The 23,095-nt window shown below is 37.1% G+C and overlaps 1 protein-coding gene across 1 annotated transcript; it reads right to left on the reverse strand.

Moving 5' to 3' along the window:
- Positions 1–364: 364 nt before the first annotated feature.
- On the reverse strand, positions 365–17,470 carry LOC129269646 (mucin-2-like). The gene is made up of 7 exons (XM_064105174.1): positions 17,310–17,470; positions 15,970–16,185; positions 9,486–11,177; positions 6,849–7,079; positions 4,691–4,853; positions 2,173–2,297; positions 365–1,094 (listed from the first exon to the last, which is right to left on the reverse strand). The coding sequence occupies exons 1-7, from the start codon at positions 17,347–17,349 to the stop codon at positions 823–825; spliced, it is 2,739 nt and encodes a 912-aa protein (XP_063961244.1). The 5' UTR covers positions 17,350–17,470; the 3' UTR covers positions 365–822.
- Between the last annotated feature and the right edge of the window lie 5,625 nt (positions 17,471–23,095).

Raw genomic sequence — 23,095 nt, forward strand, 5'->3', positions numbered from 1 at the left:
AGTCGTCAGCAAAAAGTATAAATGAAAGTAAATTTGATGTATTTTTAATATCATTGATGTAAGTAATAAAAAGAAGTGGGCCTAGTAGGCTACCCTGGGGGACACCGCAAGTAATTGGAAAAGTAGTCGAATTGCTATTATTTACTGATACAAATTGGGTCCTATCAGTGAGGTAACTCCTGAACCACTCCAAGGCCTTCCCTCTAACTCCATAATGACACAGTTTATGAAGGAGAATTTCATGATTTATAGTGTCGAAGGCCTTGGAGAAGTCCAGGAAAATACCGACAGTACGACAACTATTATCGATGGAAGTGGTGACTTTATTAATAAATGACAGAATTGCATGGGAAGTACTATGGTTTTTACGGAATCCAAATTGGAAGTTTGAAAAAATGTTGTGTAATTTGAAAAAATCACTTGTTCTAATATGGACAAGTTTTTCTAGAATTTTAGATAGTGAAGTTAGTAAGGATATTGGACGATAGTTGGAAACGAGTTGGCTATCACCTTTTTTGAACAGTGGGATGACTTTGGAGATTTTAATTTTATTGGGGACCCGTCCAGTGCTAAGAGAGATATTAAAGATATGTACCAATGGATCAACGATGGCTGTAATGATTTTTTTAGAAGAAAGTTGGGTATACCGTCATACCCCGGGCTTTTCTTATTCTGTAGATTGCTAACAATATTAATGATTTCTATCGAATTAGGTTTCGAAAAGGAGAAAACAAGAAGTGAATAGATAAGGAGTGTTCGATTTTTGTTCTCATTTTTATTCTCCCTTATTGTCTTTTAAGGGCACACCCCCCTTGGGTCTGCCTATGCGATACGGGCGATATGCATTCGTTGCGGGTTTCCAAATGCATCCTGTGCCTCAACACTGAAATTCCCGCTCCTTAGATAGTCTTCCATCACAATAATACGTATATAGCCAGACTGCAGCCAGTAGAGAACTCCATTGCCGTCCATGCTGACGTCACGTAAGACCATGCTAAGCCCAGATCCTATCAGTTCGACGGGATGATCATGTGTCAACGGATCCACATACTGAGCTTCTTTCGAATTTTCATCGCAGAAGAAAAGTCGAGATCCTAAGGTGAGAGAGAAAGGAAAGATCAATGTTCAGCCTATTTATGCACGATAACGTTGGTGATTTGTTTTATTGCTAATCCCTTCCGCCCCTTCTTCGACATAACTCTTTAAACCAATGTATTTATTGTATTTTACAATCTTAAGATTTTCAACAACAAAAATCAATTTTTACATGTTGCCAAATGTAATTAGGCATTGTGAACCCGCTTCTCTGGCTTGAAAACCTTTCTGAATATTGCATTACTAAACAGTTTGCCCCATAATAGGCTGTTAAAATGAGGACGACGGCGATGATGATAGTGACGATGATGATGATGAGGGTGACGATGATGAGGATGGTTATGATGGTGAGGATGAAGATGGTTATGATGATCATGGGCGTCGGAGCAGAAGATATTTGGGGACGCAACAATATCCTCCATTAACAAAGGATAATCCTCTGCGCCAACGCCCATGATGATGATGAGGAGGAGGATGATGACGACGATAGTGATTATGAGGACGATAGCTATAATACGTTGACGATGGTTATGATGATGACGATCTTCATGTTGATGGTGGTTATGATGATGATGGCGATGTTTATGATGATGATGATAGTTGTGATGATAATCATGGTGGTGACGGCGGCGGCGACGATGATAATGACGACGATGGTGATAAATAGGTGTAATGAAGTTAAAGACAAAAAACGGAGAGAAGAGTTTGGAGGGAAAAGTAGCCCAATGTGCTTGAATAAACGGGTAACAGAAAATGTATGTACGACAAGTATGGAGCGTTGTGGCCCAGTGGATTAGTCTTCGGACTTTGAAACAGAGGGTCGTGGGTTCGAATCCCAGCCATGGCGTAATTTCCTTCAGCAAGAAACTGATCCACAATGTGCTGCACTCAACCCAGGTGAGATAAATGGGTACCGGTAGGAAGTAATTCCTTAAAAAGCTGTGTGCGCTATGAACGCCTAGCTTAGCCGGGTAATATAGGAGCGCCTTGAGCACCTAACAAGGTGGATATGTGCGCAATATAAATACCCTATATTATTATTATTAAATACAAAAACATACAAATGATTAATATTACCTTCAGTGTTGATCATTAGTCCAAATAACTTGGAGAATTCTGGCAATTCTACAACCACTTGTTTGCTATCAGAACCATCCAACCGTTTTCGATCAATTCCTTCATGTCGTGTCCAATAAAGGTACCTGTCAGTAAAACCGATTAATCAATTAATTACGGTTAATATCTTTTTAATGGATTGACTGTATATTATTATAATCTGCCAACCTGTGCGCTTTGAAACACCAGTATAAAGCGCCCTACAAATGTTATTATTATTATTAATATTGATAACAATGATGATGATAATATACTTCTACTACTGCTGCTGCTGCTGCTGCTACTACTACTACTACTACTACTACTACTACTACTACTACTACTAAATGGTGATAATAATAATAATGATAATAATAATAATAATAATAACAATAATAATATAATAATGATAATAAAAATAATTTACCAAGGGTAGCCACTTGAGTTCCGTAAATTATTCTCCCTGCGGACCGTGCTAAACATGCTAGTGTTCTTATCACCCCGATTATATACTAATACTATATACTAATACTGCTTTGGCAGCCCTTGGTCTCTTATCAATTTAGTCTAATCATAGAGCTATTACAGATAGCTCTATGGTCTAATTACCGTTTGGTCTACTTTACACGTGGTCTAAAAAATTTCCACCAAGTCTTATTTCCAATTAGTCTAATTTGTCTAATATCCATTTCGCTTACATTATCATGATTTTTTCAACCTTTTTTAATCTTGGTTCGTAACTGTTCAAATAACCATACCCTGTAAAAAGTATTGGGTAAAAATGTTCCATGAGGGTAATCATATGTCCAACCAACATTGGGCATTTCTTTTGGGAATTTTTATTCATCTAGCGTGATGAAAAATATTCCCATTATAAAGTAACTGCTGCTTATTTTTCAACCTGACTGGACAATATGCTTCCCGCATTGGGTAAAATACTGCCCCAAATTGGTTGGACACATAATTACCCTCGTGCTGGTTAAAATTGTACCCAATATTTTTTACAGTGTATATACCGAGTGGTGATAGACCAGGGGCCCGTTTCATGAAGGACTTGCAACTGTCGTAACTTTGCCATAATGGCAACTACCATGTTAACAAGGCTCAGCAGCCAATCATAATAAAGGTTTCCATGGTAGTTACCATAAGGGCAAAGTTACAACAGTTGCAAGTCCTTCATGAAACGGGCCCCAGATGGATATCAGACGAAAATGTGAATCAGAAATGAAACAAAATGGCAAATGTCTTAAATTTGAAATTAGACCAAATGGTTAGTAGACGAAGTAAGACTAGCCCACGTGGGATGAGAATGAAGGAAAAGTTGAGGAAGCGAACGAAGGCCTATCTGCAATTTACCATTAACTACTCCTTGATGGATTAACTTAAAGCAGCAGACGATCGACCGATTCAATTAATATTTTATCATTGTGTTTAAAAAAATAATTGTATGTGTACGCATAATCTAGACGGTTTTTCAAAGCTTTTAAGTGTGCGACTTGAAATTAGTTGGGAATAATTAAAATAGTTCAGATTTTCACTGAGCGCCGAGTCTTGATCCACCATACTCCGTCTTTTCTAATGCATATTGAAATAATTATGTGAATACAATTAATGACAAGGAAATAATAATATTTGTTAAATTTGCTATGATTAATTGATTACTTGATTGATTGATTGACTGATTGACCGATTGATTGATTAATATTGACTGACTGACTTATTGAATCAATGATTGATAGATAGATTGATTGATTGAATGAATGAATGAATGAATTATTAATTGATTAAATAAATGATTGATTGATTCATTGAATGAATTATTGATTGAGTAATTGATTCATTGAATGAATGATTGAATGAATTATTAAATGAATGATTGATCGATTGCCAGATTGATTGACTGATTGATTGATTGATTCATTCATTTATTTATTCATTTATTCATTCGCTCATTGAATGAATAATTGAATGATTGATTGAGTTATCAATTGGTTGATTGATTGATTGATTCATTCATTCATTTATTTATTCATTCATTCATTCACTCATTGAATGAATCATTGAATGATTGATTGAGTTATCGATTGGTTGGTTGATTGATTGCTAGATCGACTGATTGATTGATTGATTAATTGATTGATTGATTAATACAAATTTATATCTTTTCAGGTGATGATGAATATAGTTTAACATTAAAACTCAAATCGTGAAGATAAAGAGTCAGTATAAGGAAGTTAAAGAGTTGATATAATGAGGTTAAAGATTCAATATAGTGAGGTTTTGCAGTCAATACTTGTAAAACTACAACAAACCTCTTACCTTTATAATATAGATGTGAGAAGTGTGTTTAGTAATACTAATAAAAATGGAAAATAAACTTTATCGGCAATAACCATTGGATAAACTAATATTGTTTATTTGACATTATTTAATTTCGTAAAATAACCTGGTAAATACATTTTTAACGAGAATAAATAGGCCTATACAATAGCCAACATACCCGTTAACTTCGTCGATGGCCAAGGCCCTGGCTTTGTTTATATCTTGCTCAAATCGTGTCTCACTGCTCGGATCTCCAAGGGTCACACGATTAATCCATCCTTTACTCTCGTATGTGCAGTACAAATGACGGGTCGTCTCAGCGATAACAATCCCAAGAGGTTCTGTGAAAAGGGATTCATGCAGGGTGGTATATTGTACGAAACTGTCCACATGTAATGCTACGTTTATGCTTCGGTCATACGGCCACTTACGCTAGCTACGCATGCTTAATACCTAATAAGTCCGACTGTTACGATTTACCGGCGATTTACGCCATGATTTGCCTTTCGTAACTGACCTCGAAAATTTTTGAACCATTCAAATTCTTTTATACGATCAATACGATGATCTGATACGATCTGATAAGATCGCCACGATTACTCCACGATTAAGACCGCTGTTTTAATGGTGGCGCAAATGGTGACAGAGGGTACTAGGCATTAGCATCCGCAGCTACCGTAAGTGGCCGTGTGACCTAAGCATTACATTCACGACACGATCATCGATGGAGTAGCGTACGGCTTTTTGGTACCGATCGTAGGCGCATGGTTACGGTCTACGATGTTTGTGTTTTCATTATTAGAGACCATCGTATGACTATATGTGTTGGTCGGTCATCAGAGAGGGCCAAAGATAAAGATGCCGTACGATGTTCTTGCGGTGACAGTGGGATGTCCGTAAAATATTCAATTTTTGTGTGCTAATCATAATAATGCCCATACATTGAATCGTCATCATCATCATCATCATCATAAATCTTGTCAAATATGATTGATATTGAAACAGAAGGGCAGTACGAGTATAGGCCTACAAATACTGTCTGAACGTGCAGCATTGCCGTTTGTAAGCCTGTACTCTCATACAGAAATTAGCACTTGATTTTGTCGGCCCCCATTATATTATGTCGTTCAATATACGGAATTCGTATGATCGATGAAGGGGCATGAAACGATGTATACTGAATGAAAATCATACTATCAGCGCAGGGTTACCATACGATCAGCATACGGTCATCGTAAGAACTCGTAGTGCGTGCCTCTGTAGGTATTTCTCTTTGCCCTCCACGATGCCTAAAGGCCACCGCACACCTTACGACTGTTCGCGATCCGATTTTTGAACAAATCGCATTTTGCTCATTTTCTGAAAATGTGAATGGAACATATCATTTTATTTAAGGTTAAAATTAATTGAAAGAATACTAATATAACCATTTTGAAAGATTCCAAGCGTTTATTTTGGAATAAAGGCTGAATTAGTTTCAAATCGTAGCCAATCGTACGACTGCCATGACGTCATTACGACTAGATATTAAATTCGCTTTTATTCTATAAGAAGGATGATAGCATAATCACCGATTTGAACATGGGTATTCGTACGATGATTTAGAACATTACACAGTAGATATTCCAAGTCTCAATATTAACATCAAATTCTACGACATTTTATTCCGAAATCGGGTCGCAGACCAATTGTAAGGTGAGCGGTCGCCTTAACGCAAGATATCCGTACGATGACCGGAAACAATTTAAACACAAAACTTATATCCCACAGCCTCTTACTCTGCAACAACAAAAATCGTAGACTAATCCAACGTACGACGATTGTAGTAATTTAAAACGAGGAAGAGAGAGGACAAGTTTTCTCACCGCCACGAAGAACGAAGTCTAAAACACAGTAAATGTATTGAAAATGCCTGTCTAATATGAACTGTCATGGTCTTTGTCGAAAATTGGTAAACCAGAACAGCAGTTCGTCCTTAATTTTGGAGATGACAAAAAGTTGCAAATATGTCGTTTGTCTACAGTCCAGGGGAGTGTTTTCATCAACATTTTCATCCGACAAGTTGTCAGATCTGACATCTTTCTCTGATGTTGATTGGCTGAGAGGTACTGTTACTATGGTAACTGTCGGATAAAATGGGACTTGTCGGATAAAACGTCCGACAAGTCCTTTCATGAAACGCTCCCCCGGACAAAACTTCTGTTTTAATTCAGCAATTTTCGACAAAGATTTCTTGGTTGCCCATTGTCATGAAGTGAATTTGACAATACATTTTCTAAGTTCTTGAAAGCGTTTTGCGTAGCCGTGCGAAAACTCGCTAATCGCATTCTACTTACTATCTTCCGTATTTTCCATAGTAACGGCTTCCTTATCGGACTCTGGTAGAGGATCAGCACGCCAGATCATTTTATTATCGTTGTCCGACCAGTACAACTTTTGTTCTACCGTGTCAAAATTAACATCCGACGGTTTTCCCAAAAGAGTCTTGAAGACCGAAAACTGGAGTCTGTTTGTTCCGTGTAGATCGGCCCAGAGGATACGCATGTCTTGATGGTCAGTAACGAACACTTCGGAGAGAGAGAATAACAAAATGAAATGGTTGAAGGACGTATTTATAAATATATCTTTTAAATTGGGAATTTTTATATTTGGGGGAAAGCTGAAAATTAGCGTCATAGTTCGGTTATTTATAATAAATAACGGAATTTGACATGTGCATCATCGTATTCATTCAGTCATCCTCGCACACGATGTTATGCACACCATCCACTCCCCGGGGAGTAAGTATACCAACCAGTCTCGAGGCTGGGTGGAGATTGACGGATTAATGCCTTGTCAAAGGACGCTTGGCCGCGGTGGGATTCGATCACACGACCATCTGATTACAAGGCGTGAGACACAACCACGAGATAGCAGAGTAACTTGACTCGCACGTCGTGTAACTGCATGGGCCTACATTTTCTGTTTTATTTGATTTTGTTGATTTTTTTTGTTATACAAACACGTATACACATATTGGTAGAAAAATGTATATAACATTTCCATTTATTTTGTTTATACTTTAAAGTGCCACCGACCAACAGAGATTGCGAGATAAAGTATCTCGCCAAGCCATCATCTGCAAAAACTCCGGTGTTGATTTAACACCTGCCCGGAATCGATATATGTCCACACCAGAGAAGTATTGGAACAACACCAGTTTGGAATCAAACCGATGCTGTTTTGATACTAATTAGTTTTGTATAAGCACCTATCTGGTGTTAGACAAAAACGAAACTGGTGTTGTTTAACACTTCTCTGGTGTGGACATATACAGTGCGTATCAAAAAAAAGTTTACACTTAGAAAAAATCCTGTAAAATTATACATTTGTAATATCCTGAAGATTTTTCCACATTTTAACATTGGTACAGATCCATTTAAGCAAATGACGAAATAACTGTCGAAAAATATTTCCGCTTGAGTGAGCACCACTTACTTTTGAAAAGTTAGTGAAAAATTATTTGCGCAGAATTTTGCAATAGTTATGCGAATAATAGTAAACCTTAATCATGAAGAACACGTTGAATTTAGCTAGTAAAATTGATTTGAAGATATTTTTTACCTTTTTAACTTGTTTCCTTGCCCAAAACACTTTGAAGAGTGCATTGCGCCCACCCCACTCCCTCACTCACCGAGGCCATCGTGACGATATTTGCTTTACACTGAGCTGTGATTTACATGAAATGGCTTAGGCTTGATTTTCATTTTGTTATTCATTGTCAAGCTTGGAAAGGGTGTGGAGAAACAAGTATTAAATAAAAAATGAAATGTAAACCCACTTTAAATGATAAAAACTTAGTCAAAAAATGCTGGAGGTGTCTGATATAAACTTTTGTTCAGATTTAGTTATGACCTCAGATCCAGCTGGCACAAAAAGGGTAAAGGTTGTGCTTACTAAGTGTTGTAATTTCAATTTGGGTGGCAAAATTGTTACACAATGCTTGAATGTATCTGTTTTATTTCAATTGACTAAAAGTGCAAGGGAAATGTTTAAGAAATGTTTCGCAGGGTAAATTTGATTTCGCCCTTTCCCCTTGACATAGCGCGAAAACGAGCATTTCTGCGCAAACAGATTTCTGCGAGCTTTACAAAAATGGACAGTGCTCACTCAAGTGTAACATTCTGTCAAAACTTTTACTTTCATTGGATAGATGAGACCCAAACCTTTTGCAGTGATACAAATGTTGTCTGTCAACATGACGAGACAATGTATCGTTGTCGTTGACATACAACTTTTCAAAAGTCGTCTTGGCGCAATGACGTGGCTCGCCGTGTCTACAAGTCGATGGCACTTTATAGCTTCCGTAGGTTTTAAGATAACTAGTGCCATGTCTAAAATGCCTCGCTTTATCGGGCCTTCCAGTTCCGTGCCGAGAATCAAACCCGGAATTCATGGATATAGTCAGGCGAATACGACCGATTGGCCTAAAGTTTCCTACAGAAGTATCAGCACTAAAAATGTAGCAAATGTTTTGTCAACATTGAATACCTTCCTTTTTTTACCTGACATGCATAATATACTTATTTTTGCAAAAAAACAACAACAACAACCAAAGACTAGGTGATATCATTTTTGTATAAATTCTCTTAATCAGGGACTAGCTATTGAAATAAATTATCTTTGCTACAGATTTTCATTCCCCCTCCCCCCGCAAGATTGATTGTTAGCGGTTTAACGGTAGGCTATCCTTTAAGATGAAGTGCCCGTTTATCCAAGGTAGCTCAAAAGATAAGGAATATTAGAAGATGAAGTAAAGTTGACGTTTCCAGTCAATTTTTCCTATGGTCTTTCTTCTAAAAGAAAAACAAAACTCTATGAATTCGGGAATATTAAACCAGGGACATCCCTGATTAAACCATTCAACACTGTGAAGAGCGTCACCAAACTTTATGACGAAACAAGGGCGGGTGGGGATGGATAGGTGTATATACCTTTACAATTGTCGTGTACTGTTGCACATTTCATCTCATTTGAGCCCACCGTCGTTTTTTGGGTTGTTCCAGTCATTGTTAGTGGTTCAGTTGCGACTATAGTTGGCGTTGTAGGATTTGTGGCAGTTGTAGGTATTGGAGTTGTGACTAGTGTTGTAGGGGATTCAGTCGTGGTTTTTGCTATCTGTGTTGGAGTTGTGACAGTTGTAGGTGGTTTTGTTGTGGTTGTTCTTGTAGGACTTGTGACAGCTGTAGGTATTGGAGTTGTGACTGGTGTTGTATGTGGTTCAGTTGTGGTTGTTGATATCTGTGTTGGAGGTGTGACAGTTGTAGGTGGTTTTGTCGTGGTGGTTGTTGTTGTCGTTGTAGGATTTGTGACATCTATAGGTATTGGACTTGTGACTAGTGTCGTAGGGGATTCAGCTGTGGTCGTTGCTATCTGTGTTGGAGTTGTGACAGTTGTAGGTGGTTTTGTCGTGGTGGTTGTTGCTGTTGTCGTTGTAGGACTTGTGAAAGCTGTAGGTATTGGAGTTGTGACTAGTGTTGCTGGGGATTCAGTTATGGTCGTTGCTATCTGTGTTGGAATTGTGACAGTTGTAGGTGGTTTTGTTGTGGTTGTTCTTGTAGGACTTGTGACAGCTGTATGTATTGGAGTTGTGACTAGTGTTGTAGGGGATTCAGTCGTGGTTTTTGCTATCTGTGTTGGAGTTGTGACAGTTGTAGGTGGTTTTGTTGTGGTTGTTCTTGTAGGACTTGTGACAGCTGTAGGTTTAGGAGTTGTGACTGGTGTTGTAGGTAGTTTAGTTGTGGATGTTGTTATCTGTGTTGGAGTAGTGACAGTTGTAGGTGGTTTTGTCGTGCTGGTGGTTGTTGTTGTCGTTGTAGGATTTGTGACATCTATAGGTATTGGAGTTGTGACTAGTGTTGTATGGGGTTCAGTTGTGATTGTTGCTATCTGTTTTGGAACTGTGACAGTTGTAAGTGATTCACTTTTGGTAGTGGTGGTGGTTGTTTTGTGTGTTGGAGTTGTCACCACTGTAGGTATTGTAGTTGTGGCTAGTGTTGTAGATGCTTCGGTTGTGGTTGATAACGATTCTTCAGTTGTAATGACCAATGATATTTGATTTGAAACTGTTGTTGGCGTTTGTGCTGTAACGGTCATTGTCGACACATCAGTTGTAATTCCTGATGTTAGCGCTGTTGTTTGAGCTGTAACTGGTGTATCAGTGGCGGTAGTTGATGGTTTTTCGGTTGTAATTATCGGTGTTCCAGTTGTGGTAATTCCTTCAGGATTTTGCCCCGTGTCTGCTCCTGTCAACTGTGGACCTGTGGATTTTGGTATTTGTTGTTGAGAGGTTGGAGTTGGTGTGGACATTTCAGTTGCAGCAAAGTCCGCAGTTATTTTGTTTGCGGCAGATGAAGTTATCTTTGCGAGGGTTGATGATGCAGATAGTGGCCTTGGAGATGTTGCCTGCGCTGAATTGGGGAGTGGTGTTGCCGATGTAACTTCTTGCACAGAGGTGAAGTCGGTAACATCTGAACTTGTTGTCTGTGGTTCATTGGTTCCCAGAAAATCTGATGTTGCAGGGGTTGTTTCTGCTGTGGTTGATCCAACGACAGATGTCACCGATCCCAGTGCTGAAGAAGTAACGGTTGACGTCATTTGCATGGTAGTGTTTTCTGCTGACTTGCCTGAAAACATCGTAGAAGAAGACGACGAAGAAGAAGAAGAAAAAAAAAGAAAGAAAGAGAGAGAGAGAGAGAGATAGAGAGAGAAAAAAAAATCCACATCATTTTTTACCCTGAAAAGATAGTCATACTGACAACTTTCCACTTCTAAACTCATTACATCCATTTAGTCAGCTGTATATACTAGGTCCTAGATTAGTCAAAAGGGAAATCCTTTCCCAGGCTTTTAGTACATAATGTCCAGTGTGATGCCCATAGATAAGTATAAACCAGCACTCCATCTAAATCACGATATATATATATATTTCCATGCGCTTGTATGGAAATGTGTTACATCAAAACTAGACTAGGCGATTGGTGAAAAACATGTTCAGATTGTGATAAAAGCAAGAAACTTGGCACACATGATCAAAATAACATTCTAAACATTTTCAGGGGTGGTGCCAAGGTGAATTCTAATTAGTATAGCAACGGTTACTAGGGAAAAAAATATTAGCAACCAGAACATGGCTATGGACTGATGGTATAAAATGATTACGATGCAATTTGGCATTTAATGACTTAAAATCTCTTGTAAAATTATTTTTGAAACTGCATTGCCATGGTAACAGCATATTACAACAATCTGTGCGGAACTACTTCTTCATTTTATGACCTATGCTCGTATTGGAGTTTGGGTGATGAAGGGTTAAATCAATTGGTGATTATCTTGGAGAAACTCTTTGAATTTAAATATAAAAGAGTTTAAGCTTGGGGATTCTTTGATGTTGTTATTAATAGTGTTTCCAATTTCCTTCGCAACTGCGGACCTTTGGGGATGGGGATAGTTTGTACAAGGGACTATCCCATACTTCAAGTGAAATTTACTATGAGATAGAGCCTACCGATGACACTGGAGTACATATTGGGGGGGTTGGGGATGGACCACCCCCCCCCCCCCCGAAAGTTAACGACCAAGAAAACAAGGAGACAAGTGGAACGCCTCTGGCAGTCTTGTCTATATTACGTCATTCAATATAACGGTCTGGTGCTGTCTTTGATAAGATGAATACTTATTCACAAATAGCACCATTCATACGATAATGAAAAAAAAACTAACTTCATCGAACTCAAATAACATTCGACCTTGGTCATGTGACCTGAATTTCGTGCAAGACGATCCTGATTTCCCTTTTGTCCTCTATATACTTTGAGAGTAATGATTGCAATTCAAAAACCTTACCTTTAGGTTAACATTTCGATGTTGACTCCCCAAACATGTTCAAAGTTCACTGAGCCTAAATGACATTTGACCTTGATCATGTGACCTAACTCTCAGGTAGGATCTTTAGTGATTCTTGTTTAATCCTACATGTATGTCTAAATTTCATGAAATAGATCATATACTACTTAATTCATATTGACATTTCAAAAGCTTAACCATGGTTAAGATTTCAATTTTGACGACGCCCCTGCTGTCGCCACCGCCGCCGTCACCGTCGGAAAAGCGGCACGTCTGCTGTGCAGGCGAGACGTAAACGAAAGAAAAGTAAAAGGAAAAGGATGAAATATATCATTATCTGAATATTCTGTCAAAACCTATAACAATTAGATTTTTGTCTGAAAAAGGTCGACAATTTTGTTTGCTTGCTTCGCTCGCAGCATTCTTAAATGTTGCCCCATACACCATGTCTGCCCCTAAAAATGTTTGACTTTTTACGCCACTGAAGTTGACAAAGATCAAATTAATTCTGTTACTAAAACAAAAGAATAGTGTTTCCCTTATCTTTACGATTTTATAAATCTTATATGACACTTAAAATAATTTTTATTAGCAAAACAATGGACTAAGTATTTCAATTGTGAATGAACTTTTGATTACAATGTTTAATATGTTGTATAATCTCTGAATATATTTTCTAAAACTGTTCAAAATCATTCCTTTCAGCATATATTTTCCATTTCATTTGCATCATTGTGCTATTTTCCTCGGTTTGAGAAGTTTATATTGTGGTCTGGGATAGCATTTAAATTATCAATTTTTCTATAAAGGCACCCTTATTCTGATAATCAAAAACTTCTTCCATCTTTCATTCTCGTCTCACCTGTAATCAATTAATAAATGAGTTTTCATTCAATATATTTCAAACATTTACTCTCCATGTTCTCGTTTTGGTTTAAAAAGGAACAGGGTTTTGGACACCATTTAGTTTTCCAACCAATGAAATTTTGCTCGCTCGCATATCAATGTGTGGTCAACCCAACTGTAATTCGTTTATGTCACACTTAAAACCGTTACTACAGCCTTCGAAATAAATCGTGATATAGGCCTTCAATGTCACCACCAAATGTGACAAATAAAAACATTAGGCCCTTTGTACGTATTTAGTCACCACCGTATACATGGAACTTGATGTGTGGGTGCCCCCGAAATTTGTAATTTTCAGTTCTACAAATATATTGTTATTATCGCCCACTGCTCAGACCGGATTTTACCACTGACTTTTATGTTGCAATAATGTGTTTAAAACATGTAAAAGGAAATACTATCATGATTATATTTGGTGGCCATCTGGAAGCCATCTTGAGTATATGGCTTAGGTCCATTTTATATATTTTTTGTGGGGGCATTCTGGTTGTGTCTTGATGAGTCTACGAAAGTTGATAAAGTTGATTTGGTTTATTTCTGGAGTGGCAACAGATGTATAGGGTTTCCAGGATGGAAGCTGCCCTAATTTTGTTACCTAGCAACCGTTGCTAAGAAAAGTGTTAACAAGTTGGAACTGAACAAAAGTGGCTATTTTTTGCACCAATAGCCTAGATTATAAGTACACGAGCATATGACACGACAGAAACTATGTGTGTGTTCCCAGCATGACGAATCCCCTTCAAATAAATAAAGAGATATATATAATTAGTTTCATTGTTTTCACAATCAAATTGAAATTTATTTTCACAGTTAAAACACGGAGTATATACTCGTCTATCCGTGAAAATTATGAAAATGTGCAGCTCTGGACTTTGTAATTCCATTTACTCTCTTATCTAATTTATCCATCTATTTGAATTTCGTACCCGGAATTTTCGAGCATGTGTAGTAGCTTTCATTAATATCATGTTCATTATTAAATAAACTAGGTCATCATGGTCAACATGGTCATCCGAACCCGTGGAATAACGGGAGTATTAAACATTAATGTAAGATCTTTAAATGTCAATGAAATTTTTTTTAATTTTCAGAAAACATCTGAAACATTTAAGATTTTTTTTTCTATAAAGCATCACAATAAAATGAATTTCAAATTCCATCCAAATTAACACGGTAATATTTACTTCTTGATAAGGATATTTTGTTAGGGATATTTGCAGGCCAAACCTCGCTGAGATTGTGTAGTTTGGTGTGTCTTTATTAATTTTTCGTCAGTTGAAATTTACAAAAAGTGTACATAATGCAGACCTGTTGTAACTACTGACAACCACATCGCTATCCTTTCAAATCAATAAATCTTTTGATATTACCAACCTTTCCCTTTGCGTTTTAGTTTTCAATTGTCATCAATGTCAAGTGATGTATTGCTATATCACATTTTCTGCAAATGATCTTGATATAATATAGACATTTGATGACAGAAATACCTTTTAAAAAAAGGCCTCATGCAATTGATTTTTCTTATGTTTTCAGGAAGCGATAGTTTCTACTGTCGAACTATCTACGTGACATCATAATATAAAAAAACAGCAGACCGCAAAAATGTTCTGAAAATTAATTAAAAATTGATTTATCATCGTATTCATATTTTTTTTATTTGGCTAAACACAATAGTACCGATATAGCATTGGTGCATGTCAACCGCGTAGCCAGGATACAATTTTAGAAGGTGTAGGGAGGTGTAGGTGAGGAGGGGGGTGTAGAGGTTCTCCCCCAACCTCAGGGCGATGCACGAAACGCGAATCTTTCATGTTTCATCAAACTTAAATCAAAAGAAAAGCGCATCTCTAGTACCTTTATCTCGAATTCAATTGACTTGCTGTGATTATGAATCTCGTGTTTGAAGTTATAAATTCACAAACAAGGGATAAGATGTATGATGATTACTTCTTCGCACGCGAAGCGCGGAAGCTATTTTTAAAATGAACTTACAGATAATGGGAACATTTCATTTTGGTTTTATGCTTTTGAGAAAATGGGGAAACCAACAAAGCTTCCTCTCCCCTTTTTCTTCCCCCGTTTTTTTTTTTTTTTTTTTTTTTTTGGGGGGGGGGGGGCGACCGCCCCATCGCTCCTGGCTACGCGCCTGGTAGATCAGCATCTTCCTCCCTCCTTTCGTCCCCTCACTCCATCTATATATATGTCTATTTCAGTCATATGCCCCCCATCGCCCCATTTCCTCCCTAATTTTCATATAAATTCTTTCTCTATCCCTCCCTACTTCATTCATGTATTCTCTGCCTGTAAATGGGTGTGGATATCTCCCTCCTAATTCATTTATAGTGATCCAACCCCCTATCATTCCATTTCTTTTCCTATTTTCCCCTAAAAATTTCGCCTTGAACTACTTTAATACAAAATCAATTGAGTGCTTTATCTTCTCCGCCCCCATTTCTAAAAAAAAAATAATAATCTTGTCTGGAAATTTCGCAACAAATTATTCTCATAAACCTCCATTATAAATCACTATAATTCAGTTCAATCCACGTGATCCAAAAAATCATTTATTTATTTCCTTCCAATATTGATATTTTCATATAAATGGCACAAATCAATGACACATTTAGTCCAAAACATAATGAATATGAATGTAGTTATTTTACGCACCTTTAAATCGGCAAATTCTATGCCCCCATTCAACGCCAAACCTTTTCCGCCCCCCTCCGCATTTGGTAGTCATGTACGATGAGATTGGGACCAGCACCTGCACGAGTTCTCCGCGACCGTCCTTCCCATCACCGCACGGGGAAAATGTTGGTATCGTGTGCCCTTGGTTGCAACTCGTATGCGTCCCATCCGAGGGGTTGTGGAATGCTGTTCCAACTGAAAATGGTTTTAAAAAATGACAAGAGTATTATCAAAGAGAAGTTTAGCTTTAATTGTTGTGCTTTTATTTTGTTTGCATTCATTTTGTTATTGGTTGTTCTCTTTTTTTTTTAAACGTAGCTGCTTGTCTCTGTATTGCCCATAGAACAAAGAAATAATAAAAGTGCAGGCATATTCTCATTTCTATATAATTTTATGTACATTCATGTTTCCTTAATTCCCTCTCCCCCTTCTCCACCTCCTCCTCCATTGAACATTAAACAATTATGGACATATGTTTGACATATAAAAAGGTGAACCATTCAGGGGCGGATCCAGGACAAAGGGGGGGGGGGGGGCACATTTCCCCGAGGAAAATTTGACAAGCAAAAAAAAAATGTTTTCACCTAAGATTGAAGGTCATTTCGTCCACGTAAAATTTGACAAGAAAAAAGGGGTCCTCGGCTTTGTAGGAACGGCATATAAGCCGCTGTGACTTTCAAAGAAGGGGGGGGGACGCTTGTTTAAAAACGCCATATCATTCCGATTAATAGGGTGAATAGTATCGATCAAAGAACACTATAGGTCAAAGGTCAAAAATAAAACCTAGCAATGATAACATTTTATATCAATACATGAATTGTACTCAAAAGTATCATCTATATTGCCTACCACTTTGAAAAATAAATAAATAATTCTTGTGATTAATACGATTTGGCGATATTAAGTTTGAATGGCATATTTTTTCCCCAAAACCATTATTATTCTTTTTTAAAAATTTACATTGAATCAGGAGAATTTCGTCATGTGGAAATTTTCATTCATTTCCCAAAGAATATTAATTTATCAAATAAAAGAAATTCACAGAAACAAAGTACAGAATAGTTCTATATCCAGGGGCGGATCAAGGATTAAAAAAAATGTTTTAACCAAAAATTAAGGAATTTCGTCCACGAAAATAATTGACAAGCAAAAAAAGTCTTCAATTTCAAAGGGGGGGGGCACACTTCTGTTTAACGCCATTTTTACATTACAAATTTTAATTGTGCCTCTCAAAGGTAGGGGGGGGGGACACGGGCCGGCTGTGCCCCCCCCTGTTAGAATATAAACCTTTAAAAATGTAAAAATGGAGTGATACGTACCCATTATAAGGATGATGTAAGTCTCAGAAAATGTTTTCATTGTGCAAGGTTAATGGAGTTTCTATCATAAATCAGAGCTTGGGACGACGACGACGACAAACACAACAGCAATAACGACGATGACGAATCATTTACAACTCGACAACGTTATTTGTCGAAAACATCCAAAAGATAATGAAAAGGAATTTGTATTGATATTAACCGTTCGTCGGGCTTGTAATTCGTCTCCCTTCATGGAAAAAAATATTCAGTTTTAGTTAAGTTCTATAATCAGATAATAAAACATCAGGATTATATACTGTATAGGCCCATATCCCTACTCACGATGAATTTCATATAAGGATCTGAATTCTGAAAGGTGAAATCTTTGAAAATGAAAGAGTAGACGGCCAAAACACCTACAGCAGATATCTTAGAAGACGAAAAAATCCCGGACGAGGTGTCACCACCTTCGTTTGAGAATGAAAATGGGAGTAAACCTTTTTTTAAATAAGAAACGTCGAAAGAAGAGAGTGAGTACGCAAATCAATTAGATCAATGAAGTATGATTTGTATCCCTGTTTTCCCTTATGCCAACAAAGTACGATCAGATACTTATAAATGATTCATTAGCGGGCAATTAAGGAAAATTTCAGCGATTTCTATTTCTGTCAGCTCCGGTGTCAGCCATCCTTTAGAATTTACATGCTTTTATGTTTTATATAATAATGCAGGAAATGAAAATGGCAGAATTATAATAACGTATAATGGATGGCGTATGATTGACAGCGTCGTAATAGCAATCCAACTGTCTTGCAAAATCGCTGGTAATGGTCGATTCTATGACAGTCGTCATAGCAACGAAAAACCTGTTATGAATATTTCATGAAATAATATAGGTCGGGCAAAAGGAAACAAAATAACGAAATACGTCCTCATTTCTTTTTAGTTCAAAGACACGTCATAAATTGCGATTATTCTCCCTGGTGAACGTAAGTGATTTCGATTGCTGTTATAATTAAAAGAGCGGGAACTATACCTCAAATATTGATCATGTCATCATGTATCCATTTCATGTTTGATTTTTTTTATCACGAATGTTTCATTAGAGTAAATAAACCGTAAAACATTAACATGATTGACAGATGCGATATGAAACAAGAATACGTAAAAAAATCATCATGCCTCTATATTCTGCTACACGATAATATCTACACGTTTACTAAATAGCAATCTTGATTGATTGATAATTCCTCTTCCTCTATTAATACATCTGCTTCTATTTCTACTTATATTCCTACTTCTACATTGATTTCTGCTTCTCAATCTATGCATCTACTTATAATTCTATCTCCTTTTTACTTCTTCTACATCTAAGCCTATACATGTACATGCACTTCTACTTTACTTCCACGTCAACGTCTATTTTTACATTTAATTATGTATCTACATCTACTTCTAGGCCTATATTTACAACTACTTCTACATCTACTTCTACATCCACTTCTACATCTATACATCTACATTTTCTTCTATACATCTTCTTCTACAGGCAGGGGGGGGGGGCGGCGGATCGAAATTGAAATTGGGGGGAGGGCACAGGAAAAAGGGCACATTTTCTTTCGAAAAGGGAACTATCGTAAACATGGCCGTATGAAGAAGATTTTTGGCAGGGGAGGGGCAGCACGCATAAACTCTTGGAAAAAAATCGAAAGCGAGGGAACGAAGCGACCAAGCTTATCATTGAGGTGCTTTTGCATTTTGTTAAGTGAAAATGTACTTTATGCATACTTTTGGTGAATTTTGGGAAAATCTGCTTTAAAATAATATGAGTTTTCGAACTTTCGGTGCGGGTCAACCCCCCCCCCCCCCCCCCCCGCTGCGTACGGCCATGATCTTAAAACAAAAAAATGACTTATGTACCCCACTCACATGACTCATGAAACTTAAGGCAAATATGATTATTTTTACAAGCTTTTTAATTAATTATGCACTTGCAGAACGACACTAAATAAAGAAACCGGGCGCTCATCGGGCACGAAAAGAGTGGGTTTTTTTTTCAGGACAACTTATCTGATATGAAGAACAGGCACCTATGAGAAGGCAAATGGGCACTCGTTAACACATAACATATCCTTCTCAGGTGAAAAGGGCACAGAAAACGTTCTTGGGGCACTTTTCTTAGGTAAAAAGGGGCGCTGATGCGAAAAAGGGCGCCCAGTATAAGAAGGCAAAGGGGCACTTGCTAACGGCATAAAACTGATCCTTCTCATGTGAAAGGGGCACAAGACATGTTAGTGAGGGGCACTGATACGAGACGTTCGTGAGGGGATTTTGGGAGTAAAATTTGGCACTGATACGAAATATGGCACTTGCTAACCCATAAAATGGGTCCTTCTCAGGTGAAAAGGTCACAGAATACGTCCGTGAGGGGGTATTTTTTGGAGAAAAAATGCCACTTATATACGAGAAAGTGCACTTGGTAACACCTAAATAGGGTAAAAAGGGGTACAGTACACGTTCGTGAGGGGGCATTTTTCTTGCCTAAAAAGAGCACCTTTTCATTGCTAAAAAACCGTGCCCCCGGCCCCAGGATCGCCGCCCCTGACATCTACATCTACTTCTCTTCTACTTCTACATCTACTTCTACTTCTACTTCTACATCTACATTTACATCTACTTCTATACTATTTTCTTCTACATGTACATCTACTTCTATACATTCTAAACTGTCTTGTACTACTATTTTCTTCTACATCTTCTTCTAGTTATACACCTCTTATATCGAATTCTACATATACTTCTACATCTACATCTACTTCTACATAAACTTCTCCATCTACTCCTACTTCTACATTTACTTCTACATCTACTTCTACACTTCTACATCTACTTCTATACTATTTTCTTCTACATCTACATCTACTTCTATACATTCTTAACTTGTAATATTTTCTTCTACATCTACTTCTAGTTATACACCTCTTATATCGAATTCTACATTTACTTCTACATCTACTTCTACATTATATACCTACTCCTACATTTACATCTATTTTCTTCTACATCGACTTCTAGTTCTATACTTCTACATCTACTTCTGCATCTACATCTACTTCTACATCTACTTCTATATCTACTCCTACATCTACTTCTACATCTACTTCTACACCTACTTCTGCATCTACATCTACTTCTAAATCTACATCTACTTCTACATTTACTTGTATATCTACTTCTACTTTTACTTGTTCATCTTCTTCTTCTGCATGTATTTCTATTACTTATACTTTTAATTCCAATTCTACTTCTGTTATGTCTACTTCTACCTTCTCAATACTGTTGCTTGTACTTCTTTAGTTCTTCTTTTATAACTTTTATAAATTTCTTCTACTTCTACTTCTTTCTACACTTCTACTTCTAGATCTACACTTCTACTTCTATAGTTCTTCTTTTACTTCTATATATTTCTTCTACTTCTACTTCTTTCTACACTTCTACTCTACTTCTAGATCTATACTGCTATTCTTCTACTTTTACTTCTTTATATAATTCTACTTTTACATATCCATCTACTTCTACACGTGTGTCTGCCATTGTACGTCTTCTGCTTCGACTTCTCTTTGTTATCTACTTCTACTTTAAAAATACTGTGCTTTACTTCTACTTCTACACCCACTTCTATGATCTAGGCCTGTACTTCTACGCCCACTTCTACGTCTACATTTCTACTTCTGCATCGATCTGCTGCTATATACTTCAACTTTTAAATCGTATTGTAACACTCGCCTGAGTTGCATGCCAAGCATAAACATATGTAATTTGTTATAGCGCCATCTATATGCTAACTACAATTCTCTTACTACTTTGTGATTGATGAACAACAAAACCACCTGCAAAGTTGTAGCAAATCTTTTCTGTAAGCTACATACCAGGATTTATATCTCATTAACCACTGATGGAAAGGGACAGGGGAGTCGAGTGAGCCTCCGTGTATGACTCAAGACTATATAAATTCTCGGGTCTTTTAATATTATAGTCTCAAAAAACCTTTTACCTTCCGTTACCCTTTCACCTGCCAAAAAACTAACATTATGCTCTTTGTATTGGCCTAATTATTAGGCCGGTCATTGGACCCTCACCCCGACCGTTACTCGATCGATCTTCATACTACCCCTCCCCTCCCCCATCCGTCCACCTCTCTCCGTTTTCTTTTTTTACTCAAGTTCCAATAAAAAAATAAAAACAAAACAAACAACAAAACGGAGACGATGAAAAAGCAAAAATAAAGAAACAAAATAATTTTTCCTCAATGATTATTTTATTCAATTTTTTCAAATGAATACTGTTTTGTAATCAGCCAAAGATCATCAAAGATGTTATTCTGCTACTAACATTATAGGTAGGCTCAGTGGCGTAACTACGGGGGGGGCATGGGGGGCACGTGCCCCCCCCCCCAATCGGCTGGCAAAAAAAAAAAAAAAAAAAAAAAACGGGGAAAAGGAGAAGAGAGAGAGAGGGAGAGAAACGTAACGGGAAAGAAGAAATTATTGTTCATCATAATGTTATATAATAATTATGTTATGTAATATTACATTTCAAAAATGTCATAACTTTATGAAACGCAATTTGCTAAGGGCCTAAGTCTTCATTGTTCCTGGTGCTCGCATTGTCTGTTTAACGAGATATATAATCCTATTGTACTAAAACCTCCCGTTTTCAAGTCAATATACACCAAATAGATTTCCTCGCACTTCGAATTATTGTTTTATGAAGTGACATATGCTTCTTTTTCATGACTATTTAAAGTGATTGTCCCATATAAAGGTCTTAATATAAAACATTTCCTGCCCGTGCTTATGTTCGCATTAGTGGATTGATGAGATATGTATGCTCTTCATGAATTCCTAAAATCAGTCCTTAAAATGTGTCCCTTTTTTTTTATCTGAATATCAAAAATTTTCAGCTTGCGATTCGCACTTGCATCATTTTGTTGGTGAAATACGCATGGTCTTTGTTAATTCCTACAAACAAGCCTTAAAATGTCCTCTTCAGGTCTGAATTTCCTATATTTTTCAGCTCGCGCTTTGCGCTCGCATTAATTGATTAGTAAAATGCGTATGATAACTATGATTACAATGACTGCAAAAAGTGCTTCATGTGTTTAGATGTAATTCTAAAAAATCAGTATGCGCTTGGCACTCGCATTAGATGACTATGGTGAGATTTGTGTACTCTTAATGGATTCCTTAAAAAAAGGAGTCCTTAAAATATCCCTGTTTGTGGTCAATATATACAAAAATTTCAGCTCGCGCTTCGCGCTCGCATCATTTGGTTAATAAAATACGCATGGTCTTCGTGAATTCCTACAAACAAGCCTTAAAATGTCCACTTCAGATCTGAATTTCCTATATTTTTCAGCTCGCGCTTCGCGCTCGCAATATTTTATTAGTGTGATGCGTGTGATAATCATGATTACAATGACTAAAAGTGTTTCATCTGTTTAGATGTATATAATTGTAACAAAATCAGCAAGCGCTTGGCACTCGCATTAGATGACTATGGTGAGATATGTATGCTCTTAATGGATTCCTAAAATGTAGTCCTCAAAATGTCCCTGTTTGGGGTCAATGTATACAAAAATTTCAGCTCGCGCTTCGCGCTCGCATTGTTTGTTTAGCGAGATAGATATGTATCATGATTACAAAAAATTGCTTATAATATCCCTTTTTAGGTCTGAATATAAAAAAAATTCAGCTCGCGCTTCGCGCTCGCATTATGCGATCAGTGAAATACATATCCGTTTA

The sequence above is a fragment of the Lytechinus pictus genome, chromosome 10, assembly GCF_037042905.1.
Source record: "Lytechinus pictus isolate F3 Inbred chromosome 10, Lp3.0, whole genome shotgun sequence".
Lineage (NCBI taxonomy): Eukaryota > Metazoa > Echinodermata > Echinoidea > Temnopleuroida > Toxopneustidae > Lytechinus > Lytechinus pictus.

What these genes read in the sequence shown, in the direction of transcription:
- LOC129269646 (XM_064105174.1), bottom strand. Translation starts at nt 17,349, where the DNA reads ATGAAAACATTTTCTGAGACTTACATCATCCTTATAATGG. An exon ending in AGTACACGACAATTGTAAAG is followed by an intron (nt 7,080 to 9,485) that starts GTATATACACCT and finishes CTCTCTCCGAAG; the next exon opens with TGTTCGTTACTGACCATCAA. An exon ending in GCCATCGACGAAGTTAACGG is followed by an intron (nt 2,298 to 4,690) that starts GTATGTTGGCTA and finishes TTTTACTGACAG; the next exon opens with GTACCTTTATTGGACACGAC.